The sequence below is a fragment of the Salvelinus namaycush genome, chromosome 1, assembly GCF_016432855.1.
Source record: "Salvelinus namaycush isolate Seneca chromosome 1, SaNama_1.0, whole genome shotgun sequence".
Taxonomy (NCBI): domain Eukaryota; kingdom Metazoa; phylum Chordata; class Actinopteri; order Salmoniformes; family Salmonidae; genus Salvelinus; species Salvelinus namaycush.
The window spans coordinates 29,384,237-29,404,693 of record NC_052307.1 but is presented as its reverse complement, the minus strand read 5'-3'; the positions used below and the strand labels follow the sequence as shown (position 1 = coordinate 29,404,693).

The following is a 20,457-nucleotide window of genomic DNA, read 5'->3' as shown; positions in this document are numbered from 1 at the left end:
CCCAGGTATTTGAAAATAGTATTTGAAATAAGTATTTAAATATACTTTTAAAATACAATTTGGTCGACTATTTGTTTTTTTTACAAATACTCAAATAAAAGTACCTGTTTTGGGCTGTATTTGAAAATACTGAAATACACAGAAAAAAAGTTTTAAATAACAAATGCTCAAGTACACATGTATTTGAATCCAGAGAGTGTGTGTCTATCTGTGTGTGTTGAGTTCATCATGGTTGACTGGCTGGTCAAACATTTTAGAGACAGGATAATGTTTGTTTTTAAGTTAAGGCATCTTTGATTTCTGTATATGCTCTTTTAGCATTTTACAGTACTGTCATTCCAGAAAGAGAATGGTTAAATGCTAACGTCTGCTATTTCTAATTCAATTTCATGTATTTTGCTCTTCTGGTTACTGTTTTCTCTGATTAATTCCTGTGGTACAGTATTTCAGATGTAATGGACTGCCTTCTACCTCGTACCTGGTGTCCACTCACCTACCTGATCATAATGGTGTTGTTGTTTTTTTACTTGTAAGCAAGTGCATTAAATAAGACAAAAGCTTTTTAGTTCTGTTGTAAAGTTGTCTGATTTGAAACTAATCTAGTTTTGGCCAGTACTTTTGATGTGAAGTGAGTGTATGACCCACTCAGTCCTGTTATAATAGTAACTGCTTGTCATCCTGTGATCTGATAGTGTCACTGGTGCGCTGGATACAAGCAACACAAAGAACTTAACAGATGGTGTGAGAAAAAGACAGACAGAAATACTATTTTTCTCTCTCCTATTGTATCTCCTCCTCTTCTCTCCTCTCCGCTTCTCTCTCCTCTTCTCTTATTCCTACCTCGCTCCTAGAGGTGAGATGAAGTGACCCCAGACCGTCCACCCTGGCCGGCCCTGCCAGAGGCTGTGTTAAGTGAAGTCTTTCACACGTCCAGTGCTGAAACCTGTGACCCAACGCTAACCCAGACCACCCCGCCTGGGGACATGCCTCCTGAGCTCTGTACCATGGTGGGGAAAGGTGTGAGCCACAGTAAAGGCCACATTAACACAGTAAAGGGCCTTAGAGCATCACAAATGTCAGCTGTGTTGACATGAGTTTTCAGCCTTTAAAGACTGACATCCCAGAAGTGATAAAGTATCCAACTGGAAGGAAGAGGCTTTTTAAAGGTAGCAGTTAAACAGGACTGACTGATGGAGGACAAGGAAGGTTGAGGAGGAGATAATGATGTCTAGGAGAGGAGGATAATGATGTCTAGGAGAGGAGGAGGATAATGATGTCTAGGAGAGGAGGAGTTAATCATGTCTAGGTGAGGAGGAGGATAATGTCTAGGTGAGGAGGAAGATAATGACGTCTAGGTGATGAGGATAATGGTGTCTAGGTGAGGAGGATAATGTCTAGGCCAGCGAGCAGTATATGGAAAATATGAGGTCTTAATGCATAAAGTAGTTAGTCCTGTAGTAGTTCATTTCTGATGAAGCTCTAAGCCATTCTCTGTCACTCGCTCTCTTTCTCTCCATCTCTCTCATACGTACGTGTGTGTGAGTGGCCAATGGCCATCAGTGCGTAAAGAAGGTCACTTGTGTTTAGTAACACTTCAGAGTGACGCCTGTGAGTGAAATGTTCCTCTCGGGACATACACACAGGCACAAAGGCTGGTATCCTAAATGTTAATGTTACCACATGGACACCTCTGTACCCCCCTCTCACCCTAACCCCAGGCCCTTTCTGTCCCCTCAAACTCTGCACCTGCGACTTTATTGGTCAAATGCCAGCGGATAAAATAATGGGCACTTTTCTGCAGAGAAACTCTGCCGTCTGTGTGTAAGAAACACTGCCGTCTGTGTGTTTGAGACACTGCCGTCTGTGTGTTTGAGACACTGCCGTCTGTGTGTTAGAAACACTGCCGTCTGTGTGTTAGAGACACTGCCGTCTGTGTGTTTGAGACACTGCCGTCTGTGTGTTAGAGACACTGCCGTCTGTGTGTTTGAGACACTGCCGTCTTTGTGTTAGAGACACTGCCGTCTGTGTGTTTGAGACACTGCCGTCTGTGTGTTAGAAACACTGCCGTATGTGTGTTAGAAACACTGCCGTCTGTGTGTTAGAGACACTGCCGTCTGTGTGTTAGAGACACTGCCGTCTGTGTGTTAGAAACACTGCCGTCTGTGTGTTTGAGACACTGCCGTCTGTGTGTGTGAGACACTGCCGTCTGTGTGTTTGAGACACTGCCGTCTGGGTATTAGAAACACTGCCGTCTGTGTGTGTGAGACACTGCCGTCTGTGTGTTTGAGACACTGCCGTCTGTGTGTGTGAGACACTGCCGTCTGGGTGTTAGAAACACTGCCGTCTGTGTGTTAGAGACACTGCCGTCTGTGTGTTAGAGACACTGCCGTCTGTGTGTTAGAGACACTGCCGTCTGTGTGTTTGAGACACTGCCGTCTGTGTGTTTGAGACACTGCCGTCTGGGTGTTAGAAACACTGCCGTCTGGGTGTTAGAAACACTGCCGTCTGTGTGTGTGAGACACTGCCGTCTGTGTGTGTGAGACACTGCCGTCTGTGTGTGTGAGCGTGTTAAGAAGAGTTTAGGAGTGTGTGACCTGATGGTTTGGAACTCTTCAGAGTGAGTTTGAGCACCGTGTTTTTGTGTGCTATTGTGATGTTAGTCCCTGTTCTGCTGTGTCTGTAAGAGCAGAGGGCCAACACTAGAGGGCGATGGAGGGCCAGACACATCTCTATCAGGACAGTGACCCTAGAAGAGACTAGCCCTGTCTGAGGAACACACTGCACACACAGACTAATGATACGAGTAATTTACAGTAGTGATGTTGTTTTATTGAACAACAGTCGTGTAGTGTGGGCTAATAGACAGTAGAGTGTGCTAACAAATTGTGTTTTGCAGCCTGGGATCTGGTGCCAGAAAGCTATGTCCTGCATTCCAACCCCAATATAAAGTAATAACACAGTGAAACAACACTTCCTTGAGTCTCTGTGCCATTCGGCATCTCTCAATGGAATCCAATCAGGACAGCTTGTAGTTATTCTTTATGTAGTTTATCATGTGAGGGTCCCTCTCTTTTCCACAAAATAGGACCTGAGAGAGACCACCTGACTGAAGGGGGTGGGGGAGAGAGAGAGAGGGGGGGGGGGGGGGGGGGGGCAGGAATGTGACTTGCCCTGTGTGATGTGATTGTTTGCAGAGAAATGGGTTGACCTTGTCCATTGCTACCACACAGACATGCACACAGTCACACACACACACACTCATTCCCTTTGGTCTGGCTGTAGGTGTGTGGGACAAAGCTGTGGAGTGCTGGAACACTTGGAACCACTTCCTCCATACAGACCTAGCGGTTAAGAGCGTTGGACCAGTTACTGGCTTAACCGAAAGGTCGCTGGTTCGAATCCCAGAGCCGACTACTTGAAAAATTGGTTGATGTGCCCTTGAGCAAGCCACTTAACCCTAATTGCTCCTTTAAGTCGCTCTGGATAAGAGTGTCTGCTAAATGACTAAAAAAACGTTTTTTAAATGACTTGATAGAGGAAATGTAGAAGTAAGGATGGGACAGTGTAATCCAACCATGGCCACAAAAAGGCATGTATTTTACCTCTGTCTATGTCTCTCTCAGCTTCTTAGTTCTATAATGTTAGTTCTAACATGGAGAAGTTTGTTTGGTTACTCAGCTTCTATACTCTCACTGTTGGAGAGTTGAAAACATGCCTACTGGAGTGAAATGACAAAGGCCCTATCACATAGGCCTTCCTTCTATTTATCGACTGAGATGATGTTCTAGAAGTCTTAAGTAAAAGATAAATATGGCAAGTTCAAAACAATCAAATTCTGTTTGAGACAAACATTTGTGATAAAGTCAATAAATCATTTGAATTGATTCATTTGCCTTTTTTTCAAACAATGTAGCCTTCAACTATTAGTGTACTTTATTAGATTTCTACACACAGAGACTAAATATAGGTTATATTATCTGCAATTATAAATTCCTAAACTAAAATCTCTTTAAAATCATAATATTTTAGATATTGCTTAAGACAACTAAATTATATAAAACAGCACTTGATGAGTATTAGAAAATATTTTTCAAGAATGATAAGTGGCATTCAAGTTAATAGGCTTTCTACATTTATGATTTGGTTATGGGATGTTTCACTCCCTGCCAGTCAGTTTAAGATTGTTTAAATAAACATATTGCATTAATATATACCTACATTTAAAAAATATAGCCTACCATTGCACCTCGGACCTAATTTAAAAAAAGTTGAGGCTTAATTCCTAATCTGATTTTATTTAAAATACCTCTTTGAATTTAGTGATAGGCCCCTACATTCGTTTATAACAATCTGATATATTTGGAACATTGAACAAAGAACAACGGTTTTCGAATTATGCCTAATATTTGTTTTATAAAACATAAATTATTAAAAAGATGAATTGAATATGAGCGTCCCTCAGGCCAACACGCATGTCAAACTATAGCCTACCAAGAAATATTCTCACAAACAGTTGCTGTTCGTAATGAATGTTTTTGTTCGAAATTAGATCAAAATGTGATTACACGTGGAGGCCTACAATTATAGCTATGAAAGTAAACAGTCGGTCTAGAAAGTACTCGGAAAGAATCAGACTTTATCTCATCTGAATAATACCCGTTCACAACTGCACATGCAACCGCAACCAGAAAAGACGACCGACCATCACTTGACCAAACATGAAATAGGCCTATTCTATAAATATACCAACTATCTCGAAACGATTGTTTAACGGAATTCTAAATATTATACACAAAATATTTCAAGATTTTTGTATATCACACCGAGGCTGATGTTTCTGATTCGCAGCGCAGGATTTTAGATGTTAGTGGGGCTCTATCTTTTTCTCTCTTTCTCAGGGCCCAAGGCCCCAAATATAAAAGAGAACACGTACAAGTCAGAGGGCATGAAGAGAGAGGGGCGAGACAGAGGCCTGAGTTCCACTGCACATTAAGTTTAGAAACCGTTGTCGTCTGATATTCGCAGAACACCCTCACATCGCCCGGTTATCAATAGAAGGTTGATCTTTGTCTATCAGTCATTTCCATTCATTTCTCTGGCAGTTGAAATGCCACATACTGGTGGCAGTATAGTGTAGGCCCAATGTTGACTTTATATCTTTCTGATTGTTCACAGTGGGGTCAGTTATGTGAGCAGTGGCGTGTGTGGTGCACGCAGCGACGGAAATCAATGCCAACTCCACAAGAGCCACAATCTCAATGCCCCTACACGACAGCACATGCTCTAGGCATATGTGCATGCCCCGAAGCACATACGCATGGATTGCTTCATATGAGACCATTGAGGACTGTTGACACACTAGACCTCGGCTACTGACCGAATAGACAGTAAATGTCCCAGCGCGGAACTGCCATCTGAACACGGTAAAATACAACAATTGTTGAAATAACCTACTACTGATCTGTTTTGGAGACCATGCATGACCGACTGGCTATAGGCGTTTGTCTTCTTATGTGTGATTTAAAAAAATAGAGGTCAAGCCTTTTACTAATATGCCTAATATTAGCCTAAATTATATGCTAGCCTACCACTTTAGGAAATAATTGTTTGATTGAAGAAAATTGGCGCTTTAGAGCACCCGGGACACTGCATGCGTAAAAGCCAAAATTCTGGTGACAATCCTGTAATAACGAGTTTATTGCTGTGACAAATGACCGTTTTGAGAAACAAGAGCATTATCGAAGCAGAATGTAAATGCTACAGAGTCATCGTCGGTAGCCTATGAGCCGTAGCCAAGAAAATGTGAGAAAAGCAAATCAGATTAGGTTAAAATTAGGCTATGTTTACGCGATGTTGGCCTATTTTTTTTTACATCAATGAGTCCAGGCTATAATTTCACACTAAAGTAATAGGCTGTATTGCTGCAAGCCTATCCTATTTCAGTGTGCGTGTGTGTGTGTGTGTGTGTGTGTGTGTGTGTGTGTGTGTGTGTGTGTGTGTGGTCGTGGATTGATTATCAAGTATATTCCACCAAACGGAGAGAGCAGAGCTCAAACGAGCGCCTGTTTACCTCATGCTGACCCCTTCAACTCCGGGTGACTCTGCTCAAGAGCTGCACGGTAATGGATGCGACCGGTTGATTATCTCGATTCTTAATACAGACGCAGCGCCCTGCAGTGAAATGCTGTGTGAAGGATGGTAGCCTTTGAGATAATATACATGTAGGTTATCCTAGCTATTATATAAGAAAGGGAAAGAGTATAATTAAGCAATAAGGCCCGAGGGGGTGTGGTATATGGCCATTTATACCACGTTTAAGGGCTGTTCTTACACCGACGCAAAGCGGAGTGCCTGGACACAGCCCTTAGCCGTGCTATATTGGCCATATACCACAAACTCCCGAGGTGCCTTATTGCTATTATAAACTGGTTACCAACGTAATTAGAGCAGGAAAAACACATATTTTGTTATCCCCGTGGTATACGTCTGATACCACAGCTGTCAGTCAATTAGTATTCAGGGTTCAAACCACCCAGTTTATTATAGTATTTATATCCTGAGATCATGCATGCATGTATTTACAGAAAATGTTGCTCCCCTCTTAAATAGGGATAATAGTACCTTCATGCTCTTTACATCAAACCAAATCCTCATAAACCGACCTCCATTTTCTCAATATAATCCCTGGCCATGCAGGGACTAAATTAATCTCTCTCTCTCGCTCGTCTCTCGGTCTGTCTGTCTCTCAGATTCATAGCATCTTTATTAGCATGAATGACAAGGCCACTGTTGCTAAAGCTCTCTGTCTCTCTCTATCTCTCTCTCTCTTTCAGATTCAGATTCATAGCATCTTTATTAGCATGAATGACAAGGCCACTGCGCTCTCTCTGTCTGAGCGAGAGGGGGGTGGGGAGGGAGGGAGAGCAATCTTATAGGTCCTACATTCTTTCAGTAACTGGCTATGACGCGAGGGTACGATGGGGGTGGGGGCTGAAAAACGTAGGGGGTGCCTTGAAATGGGTAATTCCTGATTTGAGGGTCAAACCGAGCTCCAGCTCCGCACACGATAGACTGCTGCATGGAGATAGAGGGAGAGGAGTGGGGAAGGCGGGAAAAGACTGGGGGTCTCTGGTGGACCAGGCTGGCTTCGGCAACCGTCGACGGTTAGAGTCAGACATAGGGAAATTCATTTAGACGTATGGTACAATCCAGTTTTAAAATACTAAACGTATATAGCCTAACCTTCGTCCAGTGTGATTATTCACCATAATAATGCGTTACTGACGGAGGTCTGACGGAGTGTTCTATTTAATTCGGTGAACTCTGTGGGTCTGCGTGTTTGGAGAATTTCGGATTAGGTGACACAGCGACTCTGGACACTGATCTAACAAACACACACATACCAGGATGACCGTGGAACTGTGGTCTCCAGGACCGAAACAGAACAGCGCATGAGGTACACAGACCCGAAGAGTGTGTGAGGAGTGTTAAGTGAATGTGTGCGGCTGGGTGTAGTGTTGTTTAGACTCAGCGGCTTGGCTTTAGACAGCTGTCTCTATGTCTTCAATATTCGGCTCCAGAGTTGATGTAGAGTGCAGACCTGTGTTCAAATCCTTTGAAAGTAATTGAAATAGCCTAAAGACATTGCGAAGTAAGTATTTGGATAATTTTTCTTTGAAAATATAAGTAGGCTAGTTGAATATTGGAATGTTTTTGGAAACAGTTGGAAAGTGTTTGAAAATACAGAAATACACAGACATGTGTATTTTCAAATACAAATATGTAAATAGTCCATGCATTTTAACCAAGGTCTGTTTGGTCCAAGGGGTATTTGAAATAATGGAAACAAGTATCCTATTTCAAAATACTGTAGTTTCGGCTATTTACATGAATTTACTTTCAAATAATTCCAATATAAGTAGCTGATTTGGCCCCATTATTTGAAAATACTCAAATACACAGAAAATAAGTATTTCAATAACAAATAGGCCTAGTAAATACGCATGTATTTGAGGCCAGGTCTGGTACAGTGAGAGGTGCAGTCCGGGATTTTACCAACAATAAACCAAACTGGACCTCTTCGCTCGTCTAGAAACACTGTTTGGATTTAGTGTCACTGTACATTTTATTGTCAATAATTTATAGAAAACAAAACAATGTTTTCCCAGTGGGCCCTGATCATTCACAGCTTATAATAATAGCATCCTTATATAACCGTCTATCTATTAGCTTACTAATAGCATATTTAATCACTAGTAGGATATTGTTACGCGTTATTAGTAAGGATATGCTACATACATTATTATGATCACTAAGCCTATTCCTATTATTGTTATCTTCTTATTAATTATGACTGTTATTCGATTATTATGATGATGATGATGATTATTATTATTGTTATTATTACACGTTGTTAAATATGCACACGCTGTGATATAGCCAAAACACAATTTTAAATAATAGATTAATAATAGATAAAGCCTTAGCCTACTGATATTTAACAAGACTACATGTTGCAGATGACTATCTAAATCAGAATAATATACATTTCATTGACTATCTAAATAGACATTTAAATGTTTATTTAAATATATATTTTAATTATGCTTATTTTTTCTCATTTGTTTCATTTGATCTAGACCATTTATGCATGAGCTTATTTCTTTAGGCCCAAGATGTTTTCAAATGCACAACACAGCTTATTTTGTAATATAGTTTTAGTTTGAATTTTGTCATATTTTCTGTGAAATGAGACTGAGGTGTGTGTATATTGAATTCAAGTCATTATTATCAGCTCTGTTATCCCAGGCCTAATAGGTTAATAATAAAGTATTAACATACTGTATTTTAGGCCTATCAGATAATTGTGTGTGTGTGTGTGTGTGTGTGTGTGTGTGTGTGTGTGTGTGTGTGTGTGTGTGTGTGTGTGTGTGTGTGTGTGTGTGTGTGTGTGTGTGTGTGTGTGTGGTGCGTGCGTGCGTGCGTGCGTGTGTTGTGTCTATCCCGTCAGTGTGTCCCTTGGTGTCAGGTATTGTAGTGTGTGTGATGGCTAACGGCGGGGACCCGTTCGCCATCCCAGAGCGCATGGACACAGACACGGACTCACCGAAAGAGAACAAACCGGAGAATCACACTAGCTCCAGCTCTCCACGGTCACCGGAGACCACGCGCACACAGCAGGTAACTTCCCTTTTGTGTGTGTGTAAATGTAAAACATTTCAAAACATGAAAACGAGGCACATGTATATTTTTTTAATTGTGGGTGATCACGATTTATGCATGATTTTCTCTTCTAAAGCGAAGTGGGAAAGTAATTGTTGAAAATAATGTCATTAAGTTAATAGTCTATAGTAGGCCCATAGCCTATTGAAGAGAACAAATGAAAATACTCTGAATAATATAGGCCACTAATTTAAACGATTATTCCCCTAATATAAAAACTAAAGTCGGCGAAGTAGCGCATTTCATTTCAAAGCAGAAACAAATAGCCAATTTTAGGAACGCGGGAGCTGAATATGACCTAGATTTGGTTTCTAAACAGTCGGTTGGTTACCTAGAACATGCCCAGAGCAACACTGACTGACTGACTCTGGTTAAATCTGTGTCAAACTCCGTTAGTGAAAATATCGGGGTTTTCTTATAAATCTGAAACCTTCAGTAGCCTATTTAACAGTGTAGGCCTATGCGGCATCTAATAAATAGGCTTACAATAGTTATTGTTATTAATATTAATAGGCCCAAACGTATTGTAATTTTAATCAAACCGTTCCAATAGTACAACAGTCTCACTAAGATAAAATACATTGTTATTGGTCAGGCTGTAAAGGCTTATGTTTGTTGTTTTTTTTAAACTGTTTTTACAATGTTCAATTAAGTTTATGTAGGCCTATCGGTAGGATATTTCTTCAAGGAGGGATCGGGACTTTGGTTTAAATATTTAGTATATATATCTCTTATCTTATCTGTTCTCTATTCTCAGGGGATGGAGGGAATAAAAGTCTACCTGCACGAGCGCGAGCTGTGGGAGAAGTTCCATGAGGTCGGAACAGAGATGATTATCACTAAAGCGGGAAGGTAAATGCGTGCGCTATGTGTTCTTGCATTAGAGGAGAATGAAAATTCATGTCCATTATAGGCTACAATTAAGCCTATAAACTAGTACAAATTGTTTTCTCACTTTTTATGTTAGGCTTAGGCTATAGGTTTTTTGAGCTTCCGTTAATTAACACTGCACATTTAGGGAAAATAAAAATGTGTCCACTAGGCCTAGACCTGTTAAACATGTCACATTTTTATGATTAGGCCTACTGTTTGTAACGTTTGTATTTATAATTAGGCCCATAACAAGTAGGCTATTGGCCTGGTACACATTTTCAAGTAATATAATTTTCTCATTAGCCGAATAAATGATTGGCGGTGGCTATGAATATGGAGTTTCGCACTCGCCCCGCCCCTCTGGAAACCTCTTTCTCAAAGCTACGCATCCAAATCATCTCCTGTACGTGTTATTCTACGCACACATTTTTCTTGCTGTTCACACTTCATCCCCCTTCACGTTTCTCTCTTTACTCGCCCTCTTCTGATGAACCATGATGATGTATCCTCCCACTGGACACAAACTGGTTGGTTGAATCAACGTAGCTAGTAACTTGTCAATGTATTGTGACGTGGAATCTACGTGAAAATACATAGGATTTGAAAAAAAGTAATCAACTGTTGTTTGGAAGGTGAAATTTCAACCACAGGATTAGGTCATCATTGTAACCAGTTTTCAACATAGACAAATTTGAATGAAATATGTTGAATTTGTACCTTTGAAACAATGTTATATCTTCAACACATAGACAAACCTTGTTTAAAATATGTTGAATATGTACCTTTGAAACAGCTTTGGAGCTTCAATTTACAGTATACAGCAATATCAATGGAATACATTTAACTCTGAAAGTGTTAAATGTACACTCATTTCAGTGAACATATGAGTCCCACTGAACTAGTGTTAAAATAACACTTTTGAAAGCGCTAAAGATTTAACTCCGTTACAGTGTTCCCAATTCAACTCTTAAAGTGTTCAAATGAACTTGGTTGTGGTGTTTGCATAGCTCTACTGTGGAGTAATATGCAACACCTACAGCGTAAAACACTTAATTTAGAGTCAACTGGGCTCACTTTGCTTAGTGCTGATGCTGTTAAACTTTCTCAGTGTAAGAAATGAACACCTCTAGTGTTACAGTAAATACTTTTTAGGTGTTGTTTTAACACTATGGTGTAAAGCCTAATTTGCATATTTCCCGGGTGCCTTTTCTTTTCGCGTGAATTGTAGAGTTTCCACCCATGACTGTATTTGTTAGTGACAGAGACATGGTTATTTAATTATTTCATTTTAAAGGCCTGTGGCATTCACCAAGTGAGTACCTAGTCGAATGTGATCATTCAAATTAAGCTCTATGACAATACAATACATATATCATAAGGCCTTACTTTGATGGCTTACCCGTACACACTGGCTTGCAAAGTGATGTGTAATTCCTATTGGAATCCAGTCAGAGTTAGGATATTCAACAGCTGGAATTTTTAATCACCTGCAACCTGCATTCAGAATGACTTTCAGCTTTAGGAAAGTTGATAAGAAGACTACCTAAACCATTTAAACTGGAACAACCATTTCAGTAACAGGTACAATAAATCTAACTAATTGATTGTATGTTATTTATCTTTGTGTAGTATAAGACTAATCAATCAATCAATCAAAACCAAAAGCAAAAACACAGATGTTAAAAATAATCCTAAAAAATCTACCTGCAGTAGAGCATGCTTGGAAATATGATAATGATAAGCAGGGTTTTGATGGGACTGTTTTACTCTCCACACTGTACAAAATAACTCTGGTTATTAACACCAACGCTGGGGGTTCTTTTACACCACTTAGGGATCATTTCACTCTTACAGAGTGAGTTTAACTCCTGAATCAACAGGAACATTTTTACACTGAAAAATCATAGTTGGCCAATATGCTGTGTATTAGGACTGTGACAAATCTTTGTTGTTTTGGCTCTGTGCTCTAGCACTTTGGATTTGAAATGATACGATGACGATGAGGTTAAAGTGTAGACTGTCAGCTTTAATTTTAGGAAATGTTCATCCATATTGGGTGAACCATTTAGAAAGTACAGCACTTTTTGTACATAGTCGCCCAATTTTAGGGGACCAAAAGTATTGGGACAAATTCACTTATGTGTATTAAGGTAGTCAAAAGTTTAATATTTAGTCCCATATTCCTAGCACGCAATGATTCCATCAAGTCTGTGACTCTACAAGCTTGTTGGATACATTTGCTGTTTGTTTTGGTTGTGTTTCAGATTATTTTGTGCCCAATAGAAATGAACAGTAAATAATGTATTGTGTCATTTTTTTACTCACTTTTATTGTAAATAAGAATATGATTCAAAATACTTCTACATTAATGTGGATGCTACCACAATGACGGATAATCCTGAATGAATCGTGAATATTGATGAGTGAGAAAGTTACAGAAGCATGACTACTTTAATACATATTAAAGTATTATTATTTAATACATAATACATTAATACATATGACAAATAAGTTCATTTGTCCCAGTACTTTTGGTCCCTTTTGGAGCTCACTGTATATCCACCATCAGAAAAAAACAATGGGATGAGCAGCACTTCCTACTGGAGAGTTGTTCTATCTAGAGCTATTCATTTGTTCTCCCATCCAGAGTTTTAACCAAGCACTGCCTAGCTTTGATATTTATCACTGACTAATACCAATGTACTATCGTGAGAATGGTTATTGAGAGGTCTCTAAATAACAAAATTCACTATAGCTATCAAAGTCATTCCAAAGGGTAGGTTTAACAGAGCAAATTAAATTTAACTGTACTTTAGAGATCATCAATGATACTATTTAGGCCTATATCACATTTGCAAAGTCATCTAGAGCTATGTTTCAATTCAACCCAGGGTTCAACAAAAAATTGACAATACGTACAGTGCCCTCAAAGTATTCATACCCCTCAACTTTTTCCATATACAAAGTATGATTAAATTGTCATTTTTTTGTCAACAATCTACACAAAATAATCTAATGTCAAAGTGGAAGATTTTTTAAATAAAACACTAATATATTTTGATTAGATAAGTATTCAACCCCCTGAGTCAATACATGTTAGAATCACCTTTGGCAGCGATTACAGCTGGAAGTCTTTCTAGGTAAGTCTCTTAAGAGCTTTGCAAACCTGGATTGTACAATATTTGCACATTATTTTTGAAAAACGTTCTTCAAGCAGTATAGCTTGAAGTTGGTTGTTGATTGTTGCTGGACAGCCATTTTCAAGTCTTGCCATATATTTTTTAGACGATTTAAGTCAAAAATGTAAATAGGCTACTCGGGAACATTCAATGCCATCTTGGTAAGTAACTCCAGTGTATATTTGGCCTTGTATTTTAGGTTATTTTCCTGCTGAAAAGTGGATTTGTCTCCCAGTGTCTGTTGGAAAGCAGACTAAACCTTTAGGACTTTGCCTGTGCTTAGCTCTATTCCTTTTCTTTTTATCCTAAAAAACTCCCTAGTCCCTGCCGATGACGAGCATACCCATAACATGGTGCAGCCACCACTATGTTTGAAAATATAAAGAGTGGTTCTCAGTGATGTGTTGGATTTGCCCCAAACATTATGATTTGTATTGAGGACAAAGAGTGTATTTATTTTCCACATTTTGTGCAGTATTACTTTAGTGCCTTATTGCAAACAAGATGCATGTTTTGTAATATTTTTATATTCCAAAATACATGTAGGTTAATATTATGGAGTAACTACACTGTCGGTGATCCATACTCAGTTTTCTCCTATCACAGCCATTTTACTCTGTAAAATCACCATTGGCCTCATGGTGAAATCCCTGAGTGGTTTCCTTCCTCTCCGTTAACTGAGTTAGGAAGGACACCTGTATTTTTGTAGCAACTGGGTGTATTAATACACCATCCAAACTGTGAAAAAATCATATTAAACAACATTATTGCACACATAGTTAGTTCATGCAACTTATCTGACTTAAGCACATTTTTACTCCTGAAGTTATTTTTGCTTGCCATAACAAAGGGGTTGAATACGTGTAACCGATGTGAAATGGCTAGCTAGTTAGCGGGGTGCGCGCTAATAGCGTTTCAATCGTTGACGTCACTCGCTCTGAGACCTTGAAGTAGTTGTTTTTGTGGAGCGATGGGTAACGATGCTTCGTGGTAGGCAGTTGTTGATGTGTGCAGAGGGTCCCTGGTTCGAGCCCAGGTAGGGGCGAGGAGAGGGACGGAAGCTATACGGTTACATACGTATTGATTCAAGACATTTCAGCTGTTCATTTTATTTATTTGTAAAAATGTCTAAAAACGTCATTCCACTTTGACATTATGGGGTATTAGATCAGTGTGTAGATCAGTGACATAACATCTAAAGAAAGGTTCATTCATTTTAAATACTGGCTGTAACACAACCAAATGTGGAAAAAGTAAAGGGGTGTGAATAAGGCACTGTATAGGCCTAGGGTTTCAAGCTTTGGTTGATTTCAAATGTAATCTTCAAATTAATCATTGGATTCAAGTCTCCATCTTATCCAAAAATCAAGGCTAAAGAATAGGACAAAATCAAACTTTATTTAAAGTGCATTTAAAGTTTGTTTAGATTAGATTTAGTCCTATTATTTAACTTAGATTTTTGGTTGAGGTGCAGACGTCTATATCAATTATTCATTTGTAGACAATCTGGATATTGAGTTGTGCCAACGTAACCAAATATCAACCTTAGAAGGAGATGTATCTTCTGCTTGGACAGTTCCATTTGTGCCACTGACTAATTCCAGTTTGTCTACAAATTATTAACTGATTTGTTGGATCCACTTCTGCATCTCAACCCAAAATCTAAGTTTAACAATAGTACTAAATCCAATCAAATTTGAAATACACTTTAAATAAAGTTAGATTTGATCTAGTCATGTTCTTTAACTTTGAATCTTTGTTGAGATGGAAATGTGAATCCATTTGATCAATTAGTCATTTGTAGACAAACTGGAATTAAAACCAGTCTAAATCAGTGGCACAAAAGATTCAAATGTTGATATTTGGTTGCGTTGACAACAAAACACAATTCAATATCACTTTTGTAATGCAATAAATAGCCTATTAACTTGTCGACAAGTTAACAAATGATCCTGAAGTTTGGATTCACATCTCCAACTAAACCAAAAATAAACTTTAAAGAATACGATTAAGGCTGTGGCTCAGATGAAACTATCCAAGCATTCAATATCCTTTAAATATTGATATTTGGTTGCGTTGTCAATAGCATAAAGCTAAAACTATTTTAGAAACTAATGTAACAGTATTTATTCAACCTTAAAATGGCCATATTTTGAGCTTAGCCTAATGTAACTATACATGTATATTTATGTAATCTTAGAAAGCATGCATGATCAAGATAGCATGCAAAGGTTGCAGGTCTGTGGAGATCTTTACAATTGCTATAATAACCTGCGCAGAATCTCAAACAGCATTGATCACTTGCACTATGTACTTTTAATGTAATCTCAACTGCAATCCAGGTCATTTGGTTGTGCTATGAGATCCAAATACAAAATATCTGACATTGCATTCCCATTTGAACTTTGTTGTGTTTTTAAATGGTTGAAAGTGCAGCGATAACACATGTAGATGAATACTAAACCAAAAATCTGACATTGTTTTTCCATTGGAATTTGGCTGTGACTTTAGAAGTGTTGAAAGCATAGTGATGACACATTGGGAATTCAACAAACTTCTGGCTGTCTTTTTGAGTGGGTGAATAAAGGTTGAAATCTCATTGATCAACACCTCAACCAAATATTACCCACATTTCCACATTGAAGTGACATGGTGTGCCCAGTGGGCTATGTTTCTGCCTAATACTTCTGAACAGTTTAAATAAAAACCCTGCAGTGATTAATGAAGACTGCCTACAACCATATCTGTCTGTTGTATTGGATATTGCAGTTGCACAAGAGGGACGCAGTCCCTACACATTGCATTGGAGCAAAAACAATCTGCATTTTGTGTGATGATGGAGGCTAATCTTTGTAGTTGTCATACGGTAGCCACTAGCCAGAGTTGCTGGAAAAAAACACTGCTACTTTGACTGCCTGTCTGCTTCCTGCGTAGCCAATGTTTACAATGATGATTGAAAATAACTTTAAATCGCTAATTGGACTGTGACTGTGTCTTGCTTGTGTTTGATATGCTGCCTAGATAGCTGCATGCAACTCCCCACTTGAGTTTTGCACTGGAGTTTGTATGAACATGTTGATCGTGTCTTTTGTGTTCAACATTTAAATAGCTGCATGTAGCTTAACTCCCCTCCGGAATAAAGAACATGAAATCATGCTTATGCTTAATATCCTACTGAGGCATGGAATTCAATAGAGAGAACATGTCGACCATGTCCTTTGTGTACAACATGAAGTTTGTAGGCTACACCAGACAGTCGTTCATCGCCGATTAAGGAGGGGGAAGCGGCAACAGAGCAGTGGGCAGCAGCTACATCTTTAGCCAGAACAAATTGGGCCTCCAGAAAATCCGGAACTGCAGCCACTCCGTAAATTGTTTAGATGATTCTAGTTTTGTTTCGGGTTTTGCTCACAACTGCAGCAATGGCTGCTATGCCTCAGTGATAGGCTACTGATATTGTTATGATCCTGACTGTCTGTGGTGTTGCTGTCTCGCCAGGCGGATGTTCCCCTGCTACAAGGTGAAGGTTACGGGCCTCAACCCTAAAGCCAAGTACATCCTCCTCATGGATATCGTGCCAGCGGATGACCACCGCTACAAGTTTGCGGATAATAAATGGTAAGCTAGCTATATATCAAAACTTTGTATATTTAAATAGCCTACATTATGTGTTTTGAGCTGCTAAAAATAAATAGTAAAACAGTATATATTTTAACAGCATTATAGAGAGAGAAACATAACACAGAGCAGGGACGTGGATGTTTAGGCCTGCTTACACGCTGCCGTGACGTCACGGTCCCACTCAGTGCCCTGTGCTCTGTGGCCTAGTTTCCTGTGTATGCCTGCTGCCTGCGCATCACACCTCCTGCCCCTGACCGCCGGTTCAGTCTCAGTACCATGGGTTCATGTGGCGGGCAGATTAAAGGCTAGGTTTCACTGAGGTCAGCACCAGGCTGCAGGGAAGATGTCGGAAACTCATAAACTCAGACATTTCCAACTTGCTTACTCGTTGTAGAAAGATCTTACCCGAGTTTCCCTCTTGTGAAGTATCAGATACAACCAATATGAAGCTCTACGCAAATAATTTACGCTCATTTTAACTAGGAGGTCCCAGGTTTCCAACATGACATGAATGCGGCATAAACCCTCTCGTGCTGTGTATGTCTCCTCTCCCTGGTCACATGATGGAGCCCCGTGGCACCCTTAAGGACACGTCATTCATCTGCTACAATAGAAGATGGGCGCTCCATTTTCAGTCATATGTTTAGACAAGGGACTATGTTAATGCCTAATGTGAATGTTGTTATGCGTGGGTAGATTATTTGTTTGTAAATATCAGCGGTGCTCTGTCATTTCCCAGCCATATTTGACAGAAGTGGAATAACTTCAGTGAACATGTTTGCCAGCTCGGTCCAGTTGTTGCCAGTTGGAGGGCATTCTTCTCTGACAGATTCCAACTTAAGGAGTCATACACACGACAACAACACGCACACACGTCATAGGCTATTGTCATTAAAGTGGCACGGTTGGGATCAATTAAATTATTTTCCAGTAAATTCAGGAAGTACACTGAAATTCCAATTGTCGTCAACGCTTTTCAATAAGGAAAATGTGGAATTGGAATTTGGTTTACTTTCTGATTTCACTGGAATTTAAATGAAATTGACTCAAATACTATAAAACAAACCAGAACATTTTGCATGTTTTAAATATACTGAACAGAAATATAAACATGCAACAATTTCAACGATTTTACTGAGTTACAGTTCATATAAGGAAATCAGTCAATTAATTAATTTGGCCCTAATCTATGGATTTCACATGGGCAGTGGCGCAGCCAATCAGAATATGTTTTTCCCCACAAAAGGGCTTTATTACAGACAGAAATCCTCCTCAGTTTCTTCAGCTGTCCGGGTGGCTGGTCTCAGACAATCCCGCAGGTGAAGAAGCCGGATGTGGAGGTCCTGGGGTGGAGTGGTTACACATGATCTGCGGTTGTGAGGCTGTTGGGCGTACTGCCAAATTCTCTAAAATGACGTTGGAGGCGGCTTATGGTAGAGAAATGAACATTAAATTCTCTGGCAACAGCTTTGGTGGACATTCCTACAGTCAGCATGCCAATTACACGCTTCCTCAAAACTTGAGACATCTGTGGCATTGTGTTGTATGACAAAACTGCACATTTTATAGTGCCATTTTATTGTCCCCAGCACAAGGTGGGGTAAGGTGTAAGGATTATACTGTTTAATCAGCTTCTTGATATGCCACACCTGTCAGGTGGATGGTTTATCTTGGCAAAGGAGAAATACTCACTAACAGGGATGTAAACAAATTTCTGCACAAAATATGAGAGAAATAAGCTTTTTGTGTTTATGGAAAATTTCTGGGATCTTTCAGCTCATGAAACCAACACTTTACATGTTGCGTTTATATTTTTCCTATATGGACAATAGTTTTTGGAAACATGTTCACATGGTTGGAATTTGCTTGTACCTCATTGCTCTGATTAACACCTGTATTGGTATGAACATATCCTGATGTAACAGACAGGGGCCAGCAGGGTGTCTCTTTGTTATAAAAGCAGTTGAAGCGTGAGGAGGATGTTGGTCTAGTAATAATAATAGATACAGCCAGCGGCGCACCATGGCATGTCAGATTTATGTGTCTCCTGTGCCAGTGTGACAGCACGACCACAGTAAATAGCATGGCCAGGTTAGACTGTGTGTGTGTGTGTGTGTGTGTGTGTGTGTGTGTGTGTGTGTGTGTGTGTGTGTGTGTGTGTGTGTGTGTGTGTGTGTGTGTGTGTGTGTGTGTGTGTGTGTGAGCGAGAGAGACACACAGTACGAGGGGCAGGTAAAAGGGCAGGGCTGGGTCAGACCAGGGCCAACTGACTAGCATCCAATTGTGATTGATATTTGGTTGAGTTGTCAATGTGTGAATTTTGTGTGTGTATGTGTGTGTCAGGTCTGTGACGGGGAAGGCGGAGCCGGCCATGCCAGGGAGGTTGTACGTCCATCCTGACTCTCCGGCCACCGGAAGCCACTGGACACGTCAGCTTGTCTCCTTCCAGAAACTCAAACTCACCAACAACCATCTGGACCCCTTCGGACACGTTAGTCCTAAACCTCTCTACCCTGTGTGTGTGTGTGTGTGTGTGTGTGTGTGTGTGTGTGTGTGTGTGTGTGTGTGTGTGTGTGTGTGTGTGTGTGTGTGTGTGAAGGGATAGTGCTGCTGTCTGCTGTGGTTCTGTTAGAACAGTGGTAACCTCCATAATGATGTTAGGTACGTTAAGGGTCATTAGCTCATCCATGCCTGGTTGGACCATCACACTGGTTGGTTGGACCGTCACACCAATTAGGATTAGGCCTCTCGATGAACGCACACGCACGCACACACAACTATTATCTGCTTTCTGCTAGGCCTATTATCTGTTAATACTTTACTATTACACACAGAGCATGGCTACCAGAGAGGGAACAAAATCACTGACATGACAAACATATGCACAGTGCATTGGTACATAAAGACACGCATTTGGAAATAAACAATTTAGCTTCAGCATAGCATGCGTCCAGACACAAGGGAAAATGTATGGATAGGCCTATTGAATATCTCTTTCTACAAGTGGGATGGAGTTAGAGCATTGGTTTAATGTATTTGTTTTTGTTGTGTTGCAGATCATATTAAACTCCATGCATAAATACCAGCCCCGCCTCCATATCGTCAAAGCAGACGAATACAACAGGTTTGGTTCCAAGAACACTGCCTTCTGCACGCACGTGTTCTCAGAGACCGCCTTCATTGCCGTGACATCATACCAGAACCACAAGGTACCGAAACACTGAACACATAAAATAATTTATGATTGTTCTTTTTTTTTAAAGTCACATTTTCGTTCATCTTATTTGATCAGATATTTCTGGATTATTTTGGCATAGATACAGTTAAATTGTCCAGGTCCTGTTGTACAGGCCAGAGTTGTCTTATGGGTATATAGATTTGTGTTAGCCTTGTGAATCAGTGCATTTTCCCCCGCCATCACTGTTCTCAACTCAACATGTCCAGTTTGATTACATCCCAGTGTTTACGCATCACAGGGCAGCTCTGACCTGTTCCTTTCCTTTGATCATATATGTTATGGTTCCAGCGCCATAGAGAAATCACTCTCTCACACACACAGGTA

General features: G+C 40.0%; 1 protein-coding gene across 1 annotated transcript in view; it reads left to right on the top strand.

Moving 5' to 3' along the window:
* Positions 1-7,101: 7,101 nt before the first annotated feature.
* LOC120028562 (T-box transcription factor TBX5-like) overlaps positions 7,102-20,457 on the top strand; it is a 20,681-nt gene continuing 7,325 nt past the window's right edge. Inside the window, exons 1-6 of the mRNA XM_038973795.1 lie at positions 7,102-7,456; positions 9,011-9,180; positions 9,980-10,074; positions 16,773-16,892; positions 19,239-19,386; positions 19,952-20,104. Of these exons, the coding sequence (XP_038829723.1) occupies positions 9,046-9,180; positions 9,980-10,074; positions 16,773-16,892; positions 19,239-19,386; positions 19,952-20,104 (651 nt within the window). The 5' untranslated portion in view covers positions 7,102-7,456; positions 9,011-9,045. The remainder of the gene's footprint in view (positions 7,457-9,010; positions 9,181-9,979; positions 10,075-16,772; positions 16,893-19,238; positions 19,387-19,951; positions 20,105-20,457) is intronic.